The sequence below is a fragment of the Eurypyga helias genome, unplaced genomic scaffold (genome assembly GCF_000690775.1).
Source record: "Eurypyga helias isolate BGI_N326 unplaced genomic scaffold, ASM69077v1 scaffold28259, whole genome shotgun sequence".
NCBI classification, from domain to species: Eukaryota; Metazoa; Chordata; class Aves; order Eurypygiformes; family Eurypygidae; genus Eurypyga; species Eurypyga helias.
In genome coordinates, this window is record NW_010274357.1 from 1 (window position 1) to 19,724 (window position 19,724).

The 19,724-nt window shown below is 41.9% G+C and overlaps 1 protein-coding gene across 1 annotated transcript; it reads left to right on the plus strand.

The window, feature by feature from the left end:
* The first annotated feature begins 4,021 nt into the window (after positions 1-4,021).
* ZNF330 (zinc finger protein 330) lies at positions 4,022-12,810 on the plus strand. Its single transcript, XM_010159797.1, has 9 exons — positions 4,022-4,192; positions 4,469-4,488; positions 4,605-4,675; positions 5,800-5,879; positions 7,169-7,295; positions 8,063-8,167; positions 10,481-10,527; positions 11,485-11,602; positions 12,258-12,810. Exons 1-9 carry the CDS (start codon positions 4,073-4,075, stop codon positions 12,539-12,541), a joined length of 972 nt encoding a protein of 323 aa, XP_010158099.1. The 5' UTR covers positions 4,022-4,072; the 3' UTR covers positions 12,542-12,810.
* Positions 12,811-19,724: the final 6,914 nt, after the last annotated feature.

Here is a 19,724-nt window from a genome sequence, read left to right on the forward strand (position 1 = left end):
AGGGCACAGCCGGGCCGGGGTCAGCGCAGCAGCCCTCGGGCACTGCGGTCGCAGGGTGCAGTTAGCCACCTCCTCACTCAGAGACGGAGTAAGTCATGAAAATCACAGTGCCTGCAGAAGGGTTTCGTTATTAGAAGGAATCACGGACCAGAACGACCTCAGTACGAAACACTGCTAATGCAGGGGGGTTTAATACTGTAATCTTGTATAACGTGGTGGTAAAACCTATTCTGTTGAATTCTGAATGGAATCAGATGTGACCCAGCAAATTTACTGGCCTCTTTTGATGAACATGCGTAAGGTAGAAGCTATTCAAGATGGTCAAGTACATTTGAAATACAGAAAAAGCCTCTTTCGGGTATTAACATTTGCATGGTGCGACCAGAGTAACCCCACAGTTCCCCTGCCCCCGAGATGAAGAGCTCATTACAGCTGTTCGTTATGTTTGTGACAGCAGGGCCGTTAGCTTATCACATAAGAGAAGATAATATGACGCAAGGGAATGTCGTGCTCAGCGCAGGAGATCCAGAAATCTGCTGGCACAATCTGCTTTCCCGTCTGCTGCAAACTTAGTGCGTGTCTTTGGGACCTTATCAAGGACTGTCTTCAGGAAGGGAAAGAAACATGGTACAGGCATGGTACGACCTCAACAGAATTTTAGGTGCCAGGCATTGTTTATGTATTTCACATAGCACAACCATCAGGTAAATGCACAAGCAGTCTTTGGAGCTGTGGTGGGAACTCTTCTGTCTTTGCCTGTGTTTACCTTGCCAAATAACACAGCACATGAGGAAGAGCAAGTGAAACTTGTACAGAACGAGGCACACAGTGCTGAGGACCCAGCGCTCACACAACACATTATAGGGCTTTTCCTTTGAACTACTGCTTGTCTCATACGCAGCTTCCCGGTATCGGAACTCTGTGCCATGGCATCAGCCACAGAGCTAGAGAGTCACGCTGACTCCTACTGCTGCTCTGACCAGGTCACTCTGGAGCATTTTGCTCCCAAGTAGAAAACTTCAGATGGAAAAAAAAAAACCCACCCTTGTGCAGAACTGCTCCCAGTTCAGGAGCTCAGATGCTCTGTAGGGGCAGCAGGGTCATATCTGCTGGGGCTGAGGAGGGAACAAAGCATGGCCCTACCATGTCCTGGGCAATTTCTCTTACAGCAGCATCATAGATGAAAAGCAGGGTGCTAGCATGGCTGTAAGTCTCTGCCTTCAGTAAAAAGACTGTTTAAGCAAAAGGTTCACACAATCTTTACAGCAGGTAGATCTGAAGTGTGTAGCTTTTCCTTGGTGACTGGACCTATTGGTTTAGGTCCTCCAGAGGCACTTTTCTCTCCCATGCGTCCTTGCAGGGGAGCTGGACTGCAGACAGATTCCACTGGGTCTTTGCTGCCTGAGCATTTGGTAAGCGTTGTGCCTCAATACATTTTCAGGTCATCTATCAACCTCAGATTACAGAGGCATTGCCAAAACTGGGGGCAGAACATACTTCAGAGGCATTTTAAATACTTATTAGTGCTTTTGGAAGATGGTTTGAAAGGAACTGCAGCTAAACAAAGGTTTAACTTTCATAATTTCTGAGATCATAACACTGTTAAGCTCTAGTCAGAAAATTAAAAGATGGTAAATTCCCTAAAAATTTAGAACCTGTCAAAGATAACAAGCATCTTAGGTGGAAACTCATAGGGAAAGAAGTGATAGGATATTGATCTGTAGGGTGTTATTTATTGGATTGTGTTAGAAGGCCTGGATTGACTTGATAGCTTTGTTAGAAGGACTTGACACTGCAGTTTTATTTAGTTAACTGCAACTTTCCAAAAGCTACCATCTTAAAGATTTCTCATAATCTGTGTCCTCAAAGTCATCGAGACAATGTTTTTCATGAAAACAGTTTGTCATTTTGGCGCTTTCGATTATAAGGTAACGTGAAGAAGTCAAGGTACAAATACTAAGCATTAGATTCTGTTAAATCAGCATTTGAGCAGTTTGAAAATTAGTGTGCAACCTCGTATTGAGCTCTCAGTGTCAGAAATGTCACGCTCTAGAATAATGACAGTTGCCAGCAGGCAGCTCAGCAATACAATTTTGACTACAAAATATGACACTAATACAATTTAAACATGGTGCAAAATGCTACAGGGTGAGAAAACTGATTTATGTGTGCTATCAAAACCAAATATTAGCATTTGGTCAGGACAATATATTTCTTTGTTTGGGAAAGTTAGGATTGTTGGGCTTATTTTATAAGACCTTTTGAATAAAGGTACTAATTTTTCTTTCAAGTTTAAGCTGCTGCAATTCACTTCCTGTTGACGTTGCTGATCTTAGAGATGCCAGCGTGCATATCTACATGCCTGCTTGGAGATAGGGATGAGGCTCGGGAGAGCAGGTACCTTACATTTCCTGAGGCCAGTGGCCCTGGTAGCCACCCACAGAGCTGCTGGAATCAGCAGAACCTTGCCTGGGCAGAGCTGTCCCATCAGGTGGGCCAGTGGGTGCAGCACTCCACCAGTGCAAGTGGAGATTGAGATTTTAAGATGACATCTGAGTCTCAGTTATCAATTAATTGAAAGTTTATTTCTGCAGTTTTAGAAATCGGAGGCATAGGAGGGGGCACCGTTAGGTGTACTTGCAGCTAAGAGAGCTGTGGGTTAGTTGTATAGTGTAATGTATGTTGGGGCAACTTGCTAGAGAGAGGACAGATTGTCCAGACAGAAGCACTGCGGTGAGGTACCAAAATAACTGCTAAACGCTTCCAAAAATTCAGCCATCTTGTCATCTGCAAGGAAGTATGGTTTGGCAGCTGCAGCATGTGCCACAGACTTGGGAGTGCCTTTTTGGTCCTGTGTTCAATAAGGCTTTTTTTGTTTGGTCACTACAGAGGTCCATTGCCTCTTCCTTAGCTGCTTTCTTGTTCCCATGCTTGCTAAGCAAATACTCCTGCTGCATCTCCCCTTTCACTGTCTTCCCCTATCAGACTGTGCTAATCACGGCCTTGAGGGTTATGGTGGGTTTGGGTTTTTTGACCTGTATCTGTATTGCAGTGTGGCACCAACAACAGTGACATCAGCAGAAACGAGGGCATGCTAAAGATGGAGCATAAGGAAGGGTGCCCATCTTGAGTGCCTGTGCTGGCAAGAGAAATTCCAATATCAGACTACACCTTTAATCTCTCAGCTGTCCATATCATGAAGGCAGGATAATATTTGCCTAACTTATTATAAACAGAGCAAACTCAGCATATGGGAGTACCACACAGTTTATTGTGGAGGTGATGAGAGCGCAGTGGTCTGATCGATTGCCTGGTGGTCTCACCACTGTATTGCATTGGTTCCCTCCTAAAATGTTAAACTAGACAGACACATTGAACCAGATGGAATTAAATTAGTGTAAATCCCTCTTGGGAAACAGTGGCATCTTCAAAGCAATGCGTGCTCATCTCTAATTGCTAATGTGCTAGAATGAGAAGTAAGCAGGACAAATATCCCTTTGTCATAGTTCTTAAATCTGTATAATGACATTTTGTTTGCTAAGCCTTCAGGAAGTGTAAAATTTGCATTTTTGCAGTACACCACTATTCGCTTACCTGAAGAATGCTTTTAACTGAAGTACTTAAATGAGTGTAAGAAGAGAGAGAAGTGAAAATGAACTGAATAGTGTCATTAAATAGACAAGGCAAACCAAAACCAGAGACACCCATCAGAAACAAACCTACAAAACATAGTGAGTTGTTTGTGGTTTGGTGCCTTTTTTTTTTTTTTCTTTTTTAAGGCAAAACACTTCAAAGATAGCTAAGCACAAAATTTAAGACAGCAGAGTCCTTTCCAGATCACAAGATTCTTCATGGTTCATCACACGACTCTTCCTAAAGGACTGGCCCCTTATTCTGCGTTTGAAAAGAAACTTTCAGAAAAGGAAGTGAATGGAAATAAAGCACAGTTAACATGGGAACTCCAAGATGCAGTTTTAGTTCTGGATGTGTCATGTGTATCTGTGTATTTACATGCACAGTTTTGTGTGCATTCACTGCATACCTATTTTTTTTTCCCCACAGATAGTGAAAAATGCCTAAAAAGAAGACTGGTGCTCGTAAGAAAGCTGAGAACCGTCGTGAACGTGAAAAGCAGATAAGGGCTTCAAGAGCCAACATAGATTTAGCCAAACATCCATGTAATGCTTCAATGGTAAAGTAACCCAAAGTATTTTACAATACAATACTTGATTTTAAATGATGTAAACCCAGTAATAATACACTGACTGCATTCAATGCCACTAGAATGTCATTCTTTCTACCATCCTTTCTTTGTTTTTAAGGTTACATTTTCCTCAGAGGTGTAATACTTTAATAAAAAGCTTGGTTCCTAATCATGACTTAATTCAGAGTCTCTGTGGGGCCTGTAAGTTTTGTGGTTTACACCTAAAATAAAAATAATTACTAGCATTTTCTTTCTTTTCTTTAGGAATGTGATAAGTGCCAAAGGTAAGTATTTTCCCCTTCTGAAAACAATGTTTTAATAGTAATTGGTTTCCAATATTTTACATGTCTCTCTTTTAATGCCTGCCGCCTTTGTTTCTTCCACCCCTCCGTATGCCTAGGCGACAGAAGAACAGAGCTTTTTGCTACTTCTGTAACGCTGTTCAAAAATTACCCATTTGTGCACAATGTGGTAAGTAGACATAATGAATGAAAACTTGCTATCCTCAGTCCTGTTTGTGCTGTTAAACTCTCAGTAGTTAGTGATTTTTGGAGCAGTTTTTTTTAAATCTGCTGTGAATATCCCCCTAGAGATCTTGCTTGATCATACACTAACGCATATGTGTCTGAGCCCCAGAGACATGTCTGGGTCATGGGTTTGCCTTCGGTATTTGATCTTCAGAAGAATTTGTCTCACTGCCTTTTAGGATTGAGAACATCAGACTGACCATTCCCCTAGATGGACTATGTAGAGCATTGTTTCATACCAGCAGCTCTGTTAAAAACGCTCTTGACTGAAGCAAGGCACCAATAAAAATACTGCTTTTTAGGGACAATACAATTTCTGAGCAATTTAATATCAATTAAAGCAACAGTACGTTATTCACCTTGCATGGTTTTGTAATGTCATATGCTGCTTGTGTTATTTATGTAATGCTAGAGGGCTGATGCTTTGAAATCAGAAGGGGGGACTCCCAGTGACAGAACATGGCTCTGAATCAGGCTAAAATGCCCCTTTTTTCTTTTTTTAAACAGCTGCTTGCTTTCAGGGGAGGTTGATAATGGTTTCATGCTTTGAGGAGAATACTGTTGTTCTGCTGTTTCAACACTTCCTTGCAGATTTTCAAGTTGTCATTAAGCAACTTGGCTGTTTCGTAGTTTGACTCTCAGAGCTGCTGCAGATTTTTTTCCGAGGGCCTCATCCCTGCACACTGCAAATGCTGCTTTTATGGTAGGACAGAACTAGCAGTAGTCTTAAATGCAAATTTTAAGATGTCATTGCTTGATTTTCACCTTAATTTTGTTCTTTGGTTCATTCTGACATTTGAAATGCTTGCCAATCCCTCAGAACAGAGCAAGGCAACACGCTACCTTATTAGCTCAGTACCAGGGAAAGATTTTTGCTGAAAAAAGGCAATTAATTTGATCTAAGGAAGATGGGAGGGTGGGTTGCAGGTATTTGTTTGCATGACTTTTATCTAGATTTACAATTAAGCACAGACATTTGGTTGAAATACTACTCTCGAATGAACATTCCTTCTAATTTTCTTATTTGTATATACTTTTCTTCTGGTTGCATGCTTTCTTTTTAAACAGGAAAAACGAAATGCATGATGAAGTCTTCAGACTGTGTTATAAAACATGCTGGTGTGTACAGTACTGGATTAGCAATGGTGGTATGTATACAAAATTTGCATAGAATAACCTCATAGTGCAAAAAAGGCTTCATCTTTCTGAGAAAAGATAAAACATTAACTGAATTATTGCAGGTACCATGCCAAGTTTTTCTTCTTATTGTACCATCACAAGTTAATTTTTCCCTTATACTGGACGCTCAAATTCTGCATTTTTAGATTCAACCCTGCAAACTCCGGCACGTGTATGCTAACGGATCCAGGGTTGGTGGCAGGCCTTAAGCATGCGCATTAACAGCACCGCAGCTTACCTGCCCCATAGCCAATTCCCAGTCTCCATTAAAAGTTAGGATCATTCTGTAGAAACCAGTGGACTTTTGTTACTGTTTTCTCAGAATTGCAGAGACCATCAGAGGGGAATCTGTTCCATGGCATTAGGGGGCAATTTTATTTAAAAAGCAAACAATCATTTTGGCTCTTAGCAGACAGTCATAGCTTCTGGCCTTTATATTTTTCTTAAAAGGACAAGTTAGTTACTCCATTCTGGAAAGCAAGGTATGACATGTCATAACCTGTGGATTAAATGCTGTGTGGACTAAACCTCTGTCCTGCTTCTGCCTCCAGTTAGCCATCAGCTTCTCAGCAACACAGCTGGCCTTTCCAGTCTTAAGTTCCTAAACTCATTCCATGTGTTCACTGATGCAGTATTTTCCATCAACAATTAATTTGGATTCAACATTGTTGTCTTAGTTTCCTGGGCATGTAATGCACACTGTAGCTTGTTACATAAGGGCTGAGGAGGCTTCTTAAGTGCTACAATTAAGGGATAGTTGATGTGTAGATCTTGTTGTTAATCAAAATGGGAATGAGTGACATTTCTAACAAGTTACTTGAGCTTTGCTCTCTGCATAGCTTGTGTTCTAATAGAGCATGGTTTAAAATCCAAATGAGTGGTTTCAGCTGTAAGAAGCTAGTGGCATTTTTCAGGTCTTTTTTGAAATTACATTTTTGCCAGAACATTGTTATCATTTATGGATCTTGGGTTTCAGCTGAAGGACCCAATTTTCATGCATAAGATAGGAAATGTAAAAAACAGGAAAGGATAAAAACAAGTTGTTTTGCATTGTATTTAATCCTGCAGAAGTGAAAATCAAACAAACAAAATGAACTGGAGCAGCTTGATTGGAATACAGATGCAGTTCATACTCTCTTGCTCAACTGGAATGAGCCCGCAGAGAGAATGGATACTTGGATACATTCAGGGTTATGGAATAAGAGTGTCTCTCTAGGTGTTGCAGAATTCCAAAGAGGATATCTTTCTGTAATTGCAGGGTGCCATCTGTGATTTCTGTGAAGCTTGGGTGTGTCACGGGAGGAAGTGTCTCAGCACACACGCATGTATCTGCCCTCTTGCAGATGCAGAATGTATTGAGTGCGAAAGAAGTGTCTGGGACCACGGTAGGTTGCTCACACTTTAAAGTAAGAAAATGTAAACGATACTTTTCTCCTCACATTGCTCAAGTTATTGTACCTATATTCCCAACATACCGTTTTTAATTGTCACAGATTAGTCATTAAAGTACGTTTGTTCAAAGCAAGGCATTCTTCCCATTTTAAAAATAGACCTTATGTGGTGGGGAATGTAAATTACCTGTTCAAGAACTTACAGTCCTCAACTCGGGGATGGTTGTGCAATCTAAAGTATTAATTGTCCTATCAGTTGAGTGCTTCACATAATTAAGTACTGCATCAGATTGTCACCACGCTATTTCCTGCCATTCCCACTCCATTTCATCTGTGCTAGTACAGGTATTTGGAGTCCCAACTGCTTAGCAAACCATACCCATCTCCACTTGTGGACCCTTTGAAGTGTTTATTTCAAGTGTGCATCAGAGGTGAGGGAGTGGGAGGGAAGGAGTCTGGATGGGAGAGAATTAACAAAATTTAAGAGATTTAACAAAAATACTTAATGCCATAGTCAAATTAAAATGAAGAAAAGGGCCAGAAGTAATACTTGCTTTGTATTTGTGCTGTCTTGTATTGTAGGATATGTGGTGGTTTTCAGTGTAATAGTGGATGGCAGTATCTAATTTAGGACTTGGTTGAAGCATTTGTGACAGAAGGGAGAACTGGTCTTCAGTCAAAATTGCTGCCTAAACTGTTTGCAGAGCAGAACTTGATGCCTATGCCCATTGCTGATTATTTTGCCTTGATAAATCCTTTAGGAGGCAGAATATTTGCCTGCTCCTTTTGTCACAATTTCCTCTGTGAAGATGATCAATTTGAACATCAAGCTAGCTGCCAAGTTCTGGAAGCAGAGACATTTAAATGTAAGTTATTCATAGTCCCTTTCACCACAGCTAAGCAGACTCTGCAATCGCTTCCTCTGTGCTCCAGAGTACTCTCCACTGCCTTTTCCCTGTGTCACCTTTTCCAAACAGCTTTTGCCACCACTGGAGGAAAAGGGCCTGTTTCCTGCATGCTTGCTCTTGATACCCAGTTATTTATACTGGAGCTTTTCTCTCTGACCTTCCTCCATGCCAGACTGGCCAGTTGTTTCCCTGCCTGGCTCTTAGAGGCCTCCCATGGGAAGTTGCCTTTGCAGGAGCCAGCAGTCTCCAAAGTTGCAGTGGCCAGGACTGTAGCAAAATTGCTGGTGCTGCTTTTTTACTCCACAAAGCTCTGCAGGTAGAAGTTCACTTCCACTCTTCTGAGCATATGATGAGCTATTACTAGATACCTGTTCTTGAATACCCCTGCTGTTAGTCTGGCTAAACTGCCCCAGGTTGCTGTGGATGGCCTGTATGCTGGATGAAGGGTTTACATTTGTTGATTTTGCAAAAGCAGCAAGTCTCAAGAAAGGCCGTGGACAAAACCGAGACTGGGATTTGTAAGGGGACATGGTGGCCATGCCTGACTGCTAGTCCACTACTCCTCTCTGTCTGAAACAAGGAAACTTCAAGGGAAGTTAAGAAAACCCCCACAACCAGACCAAGACTATGCATGCTTGAAATGACTACTGTTTTGTAGAAGTATTTCTTTTCTACCCACCATTAACTACTACTTAGTTTATCCCATGAGACAACTCTTTTCCAAAACTTGTACCTGTGTATTTTAACTATTACAACGTTTTCAGTCCTAATTACAGAAATTTGAGGTGCTCTTTATCATGTATGAGACTGTTCCCTTCAGAACTGATTAATCTCATCCTAATTGATTTCTCCCAATTCAGAATATTTGTTGATTTTATAGTCTTTTAGAAATCTCTTATATTCCTTTTCATCTCCCATCCTTTTTTCCCAGCTAACTGTTTTCTAAGCCTTGATTAGCTTCCCTTGATGTATTCTGCCAGAATATCTTCCTGCATAGCAATATTGAAGCAGCAACAGCTGTTCCACAAGAATGTCTTTTTTTTTTCCAGTGATTGTTGGAAGCTTTTAGTTCACAGATGTGATGTCACACCCTGAATAGAGATGTTGCTTTTTTTGAGGGTTTTCACTGCATTCAGTGCTTCATGGCAGAGTGCAGTCTGGGTAGAGAGGCAGGATTTTTGTCAGTACGAGGTTACAAGATCATAAAACTTGAACTTTTACAGAATACACAGATTTTAAATGTAGTCATGCAGTTGTGGTCTAAATCCCATTCTAGCTGTGAAAAACATACAGTTACTTCCCATCACTATCCGAAAGAAGTTTTTTAGAGTGCAGATACTCTGGAAACGTTTGAATATATAAGCATTAGCATTTCCCATTCCATCTCTGAAGCCGTAACAGAGTGCTAAATCCCATGGCTGTCCTGCTCGTGTGGAGAACTCATAATATCTATTACTTCACATTCAAAAACTTAGTTGTCACAGGGGAAAGGCAACGTTGAAGGGAACAAGTACTTGCACAGAGACTGATAAAATACGTATTACTATTTCTTGAGGAGTAACTATTCACCCAGCTTCATGTTGCTGCCAGTTCCTATGTGGTTGCCATTACTCTTTCTAGTGGAGTAAAGAAACCAATTGGAAGCCTCAAGGCAAGTTAGATTTTTGAGCACCGATTCTGCTCTTTGCAGCTCATGGGCCAGCTACAATTCTTCAGTGCTGTTAGATCCTCATATGAAGTTGTGTGTAATAAAGTACATTTCCAGATAGTGTAACAGAAAATACAGAACACAACTGTTCTGTGTTTGGAAATTTGCAAGCTTTAAGTGTTTTCCAATCCCATTTAAATGAGAGAGAGATATTAAACACTACCATGGCATTGTTTTAGGTGACTGTAAAATGCTACCACTCCTTTTGAATTCATGAGAAAAATAAAAGCAAGACAATCACTTAATATCAAATTGGTTCTGAAACTTCTGCTTTAAAAAGTTTGGAAGCTCAAGAAATAGGTAAAACTTTTTCCCCACTTCAACTTTTACTTTTTGTGTCAAATTACATTATTGCAATGAGGCTTAGGCTTGCGACAATAAAAATCTAGTAAAATGGTACTGTATGGTAAAATGACTTGATTTGTGTTGCCAAAGTGCAGTTGTGTCAGAGAATTAAAAATAAATGCCTCAATTACGTTATTACATACTTTTACAAGGTTTTAAAAACATCACAGCTCTGCGGTTTCCAAGTACTGATTTTACATACTGATTTCCTCCAACAGGTGTCTCCTGCAACAGGCTTGGGCAGCATTCGTGCCTGCGCTGTAAGGTAAAGACAGGTAGCTACGGTGGTACCTCCGAGGCTGGTGTCAGGCCTTGTCATGTTTTCCTCTACATGATTAAAAAATAGTCACACTTCTGTATTCGTTTCTGAAGCTTGGGGGCAGACTTAAGGGGGAACAAAGGGCTTTTGTCTGTGCTTGCCTGTTAACCACAAGTCAGTGCTGTGCATCCTTAAGCCAGGTGAAGCAATCTTCACTTTCTCTGCATTTAAAATGGTGCTGTACCATATCTGGGCCTTTTCAAAAGGTGAAGCCATGGTCTGACCAGAAAACACTGCAGCCTGGATCCAATAGAAATAAACTCCACAGCTAATCCTGTTTTACACATGCACAGACTAGTTTGTTGACATCAGGCTTTTGCTTCACTCCAATAATTTTATACAAAAGTTCCACCTGCTTCATCATCAGCATTGCTCAGATTTCTCCAGGTGCTGGTTCAATGACTGCTCTTAGCCTTCTTACCCTCCATAGGTTTCCCTGTGGTGTCCCATGGCCCTGATTTCATATTCCAAATTGTTTCTTTCTCCAGATACCTTCAGTGGCACCCTGGTGCTCAGTATGTGAAATTTCAATCTAATTCTTGCCTTCAGGTCACTGCATACTTTTGTTCTGGCGTACATCTCTATTTTATTTAAGCTTGTCAGCATAAACCAAAGCTTGTCAGCCTCCTTGTGGGAAGGACTATAATCCAGTCCTTGAGTATGTTACTTTATTTATCAGCACTTTCAGCCAGCCTCTTCCCCAGGAGCCCATGAAACTACATTCAACACAGAAGTGGTTGCTCTCTGCACGGACTCCAGTTCCACTGCAGATAGAGCTCATTAAATTTTGATCCCAAGCAGAAAATGCTGCTGCTGTTAGACACTTTCTGCTTGCTTCTTGCTGAAGAGTACGCTTCTATGATTAAAACATTTAGCCTCTTTTACTCTCATTTCACCTCACAGGCTTGTTTTTGTGACGATCACGTGCGAAGTAAGGTTTTCAAGCAGGAAAAAGGAAAAGAGCCTCCCTGCCCTAAATGTGGCCATGAAACTCAGCAGACAAAGGATCTGAGCATGTCTAGTAAGCCTGTTTCTCTAGCTAACAAGCAATACAAGTACCATCGGTACTCCTCTGCACAGGAACACCAAGTAGAGTCTGATTCAGTTGTACTGCAAAGCTTTACTGCATTTGTTTTGAGAAAAACCTAGTGTTTCTTGGTTCTAGAATTGAGCAGTCTCATTCTTAACCATCAATTAATTCAATACAGTGAAAGTTTGTTTAATTTCAGACTTTAGTTATGGAAAAATGGGGAAAAAATTCACCACTTAAGCCTTTATTTCATGTACAAGGAGCTGTCTAATGAATTTCAAAGTGTGATTTGATGACACGCATACAGTCTACCTCAAGTACTGCAATCAATCACAATCCATATTGTGTCTGCAAAGCACATCCAGTTCTAGGTTTCCTTGGCTAGAGTACCAAAGGTTTATCCTGAGATCTAAGTCAAACTCTGGGGGCAGCTATTGTTTATACAAATCGGGCTGCAGAGGGACAGACCGTGTGGAGCAGAAGGCTTCTGTCAGAGGAAGGATTTAATCTGAAAATGCATGATTTAGACAAAGGCTGTCTAATGTTGTCCTTTGCTGAAGAGTGAAAAAGGGTGGGAAAGGCGTCAGGTGCTCAGCTCACATTGTTGTTGAGGGGTGGGAACATGATGATTTTTCTCTGCCTGCAGCACGCTCTTTGAAGTTTGGCCGACAGACTGGAGGTGAAGATGCAGATGGAGCTTCTGGTTATGATGCCTACTGGAAGAGCCTCTCCTCCAGCAAGGCTGGAGATGCAGGTGACCGGGGGGATGAATATGATGAATATGAAGCAGAAGATGATGATGAAGATGACAATGATGAGGGAGGGAAAGATTCCGATACTGAGACTACAGATGTATTCAGCAATTTGAATTTAGGAAGGACGTATGCTAGTGGGTACGCACATTACGAGGAACCAGAAGATGAAGCTTAGTATGCTGGCAAACGAAAAAGACTTGGGAGGAGCCAAGCAGTGCTTCACTTGAGTTGTGTACACGCCAGTGGGATAGCTCTATCAGGTATTTGCATATCAAAGAGATTAAAGAGTGTGAGACTTCTGCAGTAAATCCAAGTGAGATTTTTTTTTTTTTGGTGTAAACCAATATTTGTTTTGGGACTGGAGTAGAAAACAAGAATATTTTTATTCCCCTAAACAACAAAAGTAATTTTGTCCTTGAGTTACTGAGTATAATGGTTCAATGCCATTTTCTCCTATCAATACAGGAACATGGGAGAACTCTACAACTTGTTTCTATTTGCTCATCAGAAATTAAGTTACTTTTTACAATAATTTTGTAATTAACTGATTTCACAAAATTAAAGTAGTGGTGGGTTGGTGACTGCATTTTTTTTTTTTCCTGCACAATAGAAGTCAACTGCATTCTCAAATGAATTGTCATAAAAATTGATCTCCCTTGAATAGCTGGAAAGCAGGTTGTGTACAAAGTGTAAATTGACACTAACAACTTCCTTGTTTATGCAGGTGAGGCAATATTGTTCTCTATGTACTTGAACATTACCTTTCCAGCATTTTTTCATATTAGATATTATTCAACGGGGCTACAAGTGCACCCCAGATAATAAAAAAAATTATTGCAATAAAAATGTTGGTGTATCCTCTCTGCTGCTAAAATCTCTTTAGACAATTTCTCATTAGATCAAAGAAACTGGTTTCTGCCATGCTTAGCTTTTAACTCTTTGTCCTGCTTGATTAAAAAAAAAAAAACACACAAACCAACCCACACCAAACTTGACGGGAAATGACACCTGTTTATGAATAGATCAGGTGAGAAAACACAGGAGGTGGTCAAAAAACTGGGTTCAGATACTGTCCTGTGTACATGTGCTGGTACAAGGCAAGAGATCTGCACATCTGACCTGAGGGGGTGACAGTAGGGATTCTGATTTGAATGTCAACATGTTAATTACTGATCTACACACCTAAAGGACAGTATTTTTGTTTCCTCCTGTAGCAGAATACTGAGAGGATGGCAGCTTTAACAGCAGGCAGACCAAGGTGCAGGGGTAGCCACCCAAAGTGTTAGTCCAGCTTTCTAAATGCCACGCTTAAAAGCAAGAGTTATTTCTTGTTATCTGTCAAATACCTGAACTGATTATAGAATTACCTACTGCTGTGCTTTCTCTACGGTTTAACAGCTAAAGGTCATATATTGGCAGAGCATACCCTACTGAGAATAATTTTTAGTGATGTTAGGACTGCCAAATGAACGTTTCCTAACAAAACAGGATTGAGGAACCTGGCCTTGGTACTTCCCTCCTAAATGCCTCTCATATCAAATGTGTAAAAGGTTTGAGCCAAAATGCATCCAAGACAAAAAGCAATTGACAAAGAGCACAGCTTACGGCAGCAAAGGGAAGCAGCTGTACGGAGAGAGGGCTGGGACCTGATCAGTGCACGTCAAGTGCTCACCTTTAGAGCTGGAAAGCAGTTAATGCACTGTCCGAAAGCCAAATCCCCTTCAAAAACAGAAACTGTAGAGCCATCCAGTTTCATGTGCTAGCAAAGACCCACCCATCTGAAATTATGTACTTGATAGAGGATTAGTCTTTTGCAAAACCAAACTCCAAGTGGGGAAGTAGAATGCCTGCCAGTTCAACAGTGATTACTTATTTGTGAAATTGGCACCTCTGGTAGAATTTCTGCTCAACTTCATGTGCTCCAGAAACTTCCACAGTGGAGTCCATCTGTGGCTGGTCAATTCAAGCAACAATGCCAGGTGTTTGGTTTTTTTTTTATCTTGGCTGATGTTACAAATGCAAAGCATTTATATGTCATTGCAAAGCCTTATATAGGCTTGAGGAAGGTACGTACATTTCTGTGTATACATAAGATTACAGCTGCTTGTGTGTCATTTCTTAATATTATTACTTAACTGCACAAAATTCCCCTTTAAGGTTCTTGGCTCTTGAATTAGATTTTTCCCATATGGAATCTGTGGCTGTCACTGGCTGTGCCAAAGGCTGCTGACGTCACAGAATTAATCATCATAATCAGAGTCAGGAATTATTCATTTTCTCATTGAGATGCCCTTGCCCTAATCCTTGCGAGATCAATCCTCCAGAGCTCATGCATGTTCCTGTGATACTGCAGGAAGAGGCCGCAGCGCTGCCTACAACAGATGCTCGACACACCTGCTGTAACTGAGAAGGGTCACCACCCCGTGCACAGAGCATTTGTTTGCTTTTTCCTTTGTGCTGCTGTTCAGACCTCTGAAAGTGCCCGTGCCATGAACCTGGTGGGAACTAGAACCACAGCGTTCAACCTGCCGTGGTCACAACGAGCAAGTTTAAGCTGCTTTAAGGTAATCTGGTGGATTCAAGTTAGGATAGACAAACGACCGCATTTTCTACTAACAGAGCTGGTCAGTTTGTGACAGGACAGGCAGGATACGATGCTACGGGTTGCACTTTCTCATCCCCTGCTTGTTTAGTAAAGTTAAAAGCACGTGGTCTGTTGGGGTTAGGTCCTCAGAGCTTGCTTTCACAGAAAGTGCATCACTTCGGTTGTCTTAAGGTGAATTGCAGGAACAGGATGAAACAGAACAAACATGTAGATTTATTGAGAAACAGGTCTGGGTCACACTTGCCATCTCATCTGCTCCATTTTTCTTCATTGCTGTTAGTCTACTTGGAAGCGTCTTGGAGGAATGTTAGTAGGGCACTGGCAGGGCAGTTTGCCACCTCTGCACCTAAAAATGTGAGTGCTCCATCTACTGCTGAATTCAGCTGCTGAGTTAGCTGTTGCTGCATCTGACGGTGGGGATGCTGTGGTGCTGACAGTACACATTTTACAACTCTCAGGATCTCAAGCTAGCTCGGACATTGCCACAGTCCCCCAGGTGCTGTCAGGTGACGGCCAAGCTGCTTCTGTCAGAGGGAGATGATTTTTAAAGTCAGTGCAGCCCCAGACTTAGAGCCTGGGCACACAAACACCCCCGTGCACAGCCACATGTTTTTAAGGCTGCGGTACTGCAGGATGCTCCTGGTGGGGCAAGTCGGATAAATACAGTTGCGAGATTGTACACAACATTAACTTTTCCTTTGACAACCCTGTCCCTGATTAAAGGAAATTCTGAGCTGAGAGAAGGATAATTTTAACATGTCATCAGGAATACTTGAGAGCTACATCTAGCACTCCAGAAAATGAGGTTGATAATGTCTTACACTTTCTTTGGTTTATTTCCACCTCCTCAATAACCATTTAAACAAAGCTTAAGTAGAATTTGATTCAAAGTCACAGTAATATTTAGACCCTAGAAAATGAGCACTGGCCACCTCTGTAAGCTCTTTTCTGGCATTTGTTTGTTAAGGTGACAGCACCAGCTCATTATGAATTCATTGGGTGTTTATGTGGATTTAATGCGTCTCCATTTCTGCCCAGGGCGATTTAGCACCTGTGACTGGGAGTCTTGGTCAGTGCTGTTGTGGCATTGCTGGGTTTGTTTCCAGCAAAAGAATGCTAAGATTGCTGTAAGGCACTGAACAGTTTCGGTCGCCAGTTGATAAGTAGGTAGCATGCTTGTCACAGAGAACTAGGGGACAAGCTTCAGAAGTGCTGAGAGTCCTATCTGTTCATGCAGAAAGCATATTAGCGTGTCTTACAAGACATTACACACGTCTATCCAGGTCCTGATCCTATTTCCAGAGGAACCAATGGCAAAGCTCCCATTTATCCAAGTGGGAGCAGTTTAATAGTCTTTGGTATCTACACAGTTCATCTTAAAATGTCAAGAGGTGTTATGGAAAAAAACATCAGTATAAGCTGAAGTGAGGAAGACAGAGCAAAGCTTAACACGAGCTTAATGTGCTACAATTAGCATAAAAACATTAATTTCAAATTTCAACAATTCTAGTGGAAAGTGCTTTCAAGACTGAAAGAGGAAGCTGTTTAAGACAGGAAGAGATAATAATCCACAAAACATTTAACAAGATGGAGAAATTACTCATCTCCTGAAAGTCTGCACACGGGCCGTAAATATTTGCTAAAAGCTCAAGGCAATTAGGACACCAACAAATTTTATCATCTCTGCTTTGTAGGTACGTAAATAGAAAACACAGTAATTGACAAAAATCACAGCCTGAGCCATCCAGTTGGCAACGGCCCTCTGCAGCTTGGGCGCTCCAGCTCCTACCCATGAAACCAGAGTAAGCATATTTCATAACTAATGACACTTCTTCATTAAGATTATGTGTACTGTAATTAGCTACCACACATCTGAAATGTGAAGCAGGGCCTAGCTTTAGCTTCCGCCGCCAGAACGGACAAAGTCAGCAAGAGAACGTCGCAGGTGTGAGGGTCGTTCCACAGAAAAGCTACTGGTTCCCCTTGGCTAACGAAGGACAGGCTCACAAGCCCGCACGCCGTTTTCCGCAGCTGCGTACTTGACTGCGCAATAGAGGGGGGGAAATAAAAGCCGTGTTTCAACCCCTCACCCAAATTAAGCTATACTACCACGCATGTGCTTCTGCTGTTAGTTTACAACCATCCCGTTCTTAAGCGCTGCACAAGGTTTATTGAAAAGGGAACAGGAACAACTGCAAAGCACGAGAAAGCCGTTTGTAGTCATCTCTGCTTCTTTCCAACACTGAAGTGCACTAAAGTGCTTGCAGATTCTTTCTAACCCTACTTCTGAAGCCAGTGATTCTTCCAGAGCATTCCCCAAACTTAACTGTAGTTGGGAGTTCAACTTTTGTTTCCTTCTGAAACAAGAAGCACCAAGTGCCTACAGGGCTTGAGTAATACATCACACTGTTACATGTCAGCTGTTGTAGGTTTTCACATTACAAAACACCACTGAGTACGTTTAATTTTTTATTGGAGAGTTAGGATCTCTAAGACCCACAAATTCTTCAGCAGGCAATACAAATACTTTACTGCTGTAGCTGCCCGGTGCTCTTCCTACTGTTTTATTTTTGGCATAGAGCAAGAGGTTGATTCTTTGGGAAGTGAATCACTGCTAGTCAGGCACATAAACCCTTGGGCTGCCTCCAGTCCCATTTAAATTCAGCACCTTACTTTGATGGCGGAGGCAAGGGTGAGCCCCTCTGAGATTTGCCCAGCAGCAGGAGAGATGCACACAGACCTCACCCTTGCTGTCAGCAGCGTTGATTCAAAGTGGTGTGCTCTCCTGCCAGCTCAGGGTGGTAACAACCGAAACGTGACCTTTCGTGACATCGCTCTGGAAGTCTGCAGAAGCCCAAATGCTGCAGCTGCTACCTCTCCTTAAACACACACTGGCTGGAAAAACAACAAAGCTGAATTCCTTGAAGAAGGTATTTTCACTCTATTTCTTCCTCAGGGATAACAGACTGTCCACAAGCTTATATAGAAGTCACTGGAACTGATTTTTCTTTATTAAAATATAATCATATGTTGAGTGTGGATTTAAGTGAGAACAAGAAACAGCGACAGACAAAGATGTTACACTATCACCAGCTGAAAGTCAAACCTGTACTAAGCGCTTTGGGAGAGGTGGGTGCAGAGACAATACCGTATGCTCACAATTGGCTTTTTCTGCACCCTCCTCTTAAGTCTGGAAGTACAGGCCAAGACAGCATTACACAGAGTTCAGCCTTGGGGTTTTTGTTTGCCAAAGCATTAATAGTTCCAAAGCAGCTTCAGAGGAAGCACTGTACAATGTCTTACAATGCATTTAGCATGCACACCCACCACAACCAGATTTGGAATATGAAGAATAACTTAAAAGTAAGTTAGATGATAAATTGCATTCCTTGCATGTTCTCCCGACTTTCTTGATGTTACACATACTTCAGAGATCCCATCATGATATTCATGTGCTAATGCTGCACAAGCACACTCCCTGATCTACCATCAGAAATCATTCCTAAGCAGGAAAACCTAGGTACCACCTGGGTTTATCATGCCTTCAGAAGAACACTACTCTTCTTTTGTCCAACACTTCACAAAGCCATCAGCTCAAGAAGCCTTTCCAGCAAGCAATGTTTCTGACCTTGGTTTAAAACAGTAAGTTTTAGTCAACTGAGGGTGGGCCTGCACCCAAAACAGTGCTGGTGCAGGAGCACAGACGTACACCTGCCATTCCCCAGGCTCTGCCAGGGCTGCTGCACCACAGGATGCTCAAACCCTGCACTGAGCTCAGCTATAGCATGCAAGAACATAGACACAGAACCTTCCCACAGCCCTCAAAAGCACCAGAGCCCACTCACAAAGGAAACCATGGTACACCCAACCTTTTGCCCTCCTCTCTGGGCCTGCTACCTCTCCTGGCTACCAGCTGCATCAAACCGTCACGCTTCCCTTGTAGAGAAGACTATCACTCACCCACAGGTAGAACAACTCCAGGCCAGGATGCCAGCCGATGCTCCTCTCCGCCAGAGGCTCGCTTGCTGCCTGCTCCCTTGTTGATAACCCTCCTCCCCAGCTGCACCCTTCTGCAGGGCCCAATTGGCCCCACCCGGGTGGGACAGGTGAGCGTGGCTTCTCTCTGCAGCCTCTGGTCTTCGGCATCAGTGAGCCCGGTAATTCCCACAGCCTTTCCCTCTTGCTGCCAGATGAGCTGCCATAGGCCCTCCTGCACATCTGCAGACGCTGCCTGATCAAATACTGAGTCCTGCTGCTTCAAAAGAGAAAATGTTGCAGCATAAAGTATAAATAACATTTATCCTATTTAAAATGTGACAGATCTTCTATGCTATGCTATTTTATTATATCTAAAATGAATTTGCAGACGATGATACATATTTTCTACTGACCCTGGATGCTTTATCATTAAAATACTAGCACTCTAGTTACAATGCCCTCATAACATATTAATATGACTATCTCATCTTCTAGAAAACTGAAGTATAACCTTATGGTCTTTCATATGCTGTAATTTGTCTTCGAGTATTAAAAAAATATATTATAGCTGTATCAGATTATTAACAGCAAAAATCAGTCACAGCCCCTACCGTGCCATTTAAACATATCTGAGAGTCTTTGACCTGTTGGAGATGTTTGATTCCCAGATAAACAACTTGCTTCCAGCCTCATGGAGAAAGTTAAGAGGTCTTCCCGCTTGCTCCATTGCTGGTCTTCTAAGCTGCAGCCCAGCAGAAGAGCATGCCCTGGGGTG

Excerpts from the sequence above, each read along its gene's own strand:
- ZNF330 (XM_010159797.1), top strand. The coding sequence starts at position 4,073 with ATGCCTAAAAAGAAGACTGGTGCTCGTAAGAAAGCTGAGAACCGTCGT. Across the intron at positions 4,193-4,468 it reads ATCCATGTAATGCTTCAATG|GAATGTGATAAGTGCCAAAG; the intron begins GTAAAGTAACCC and ends TCTTTTCTTTAG. Across the intron at positions 4,489-4,604 it reads GAATGTGATAAGTGCCAAAG|GCGACAGAAGAACAGAGCTT; the intron begins GTAAGTATTTTC and ends CCGTATGCCTAG.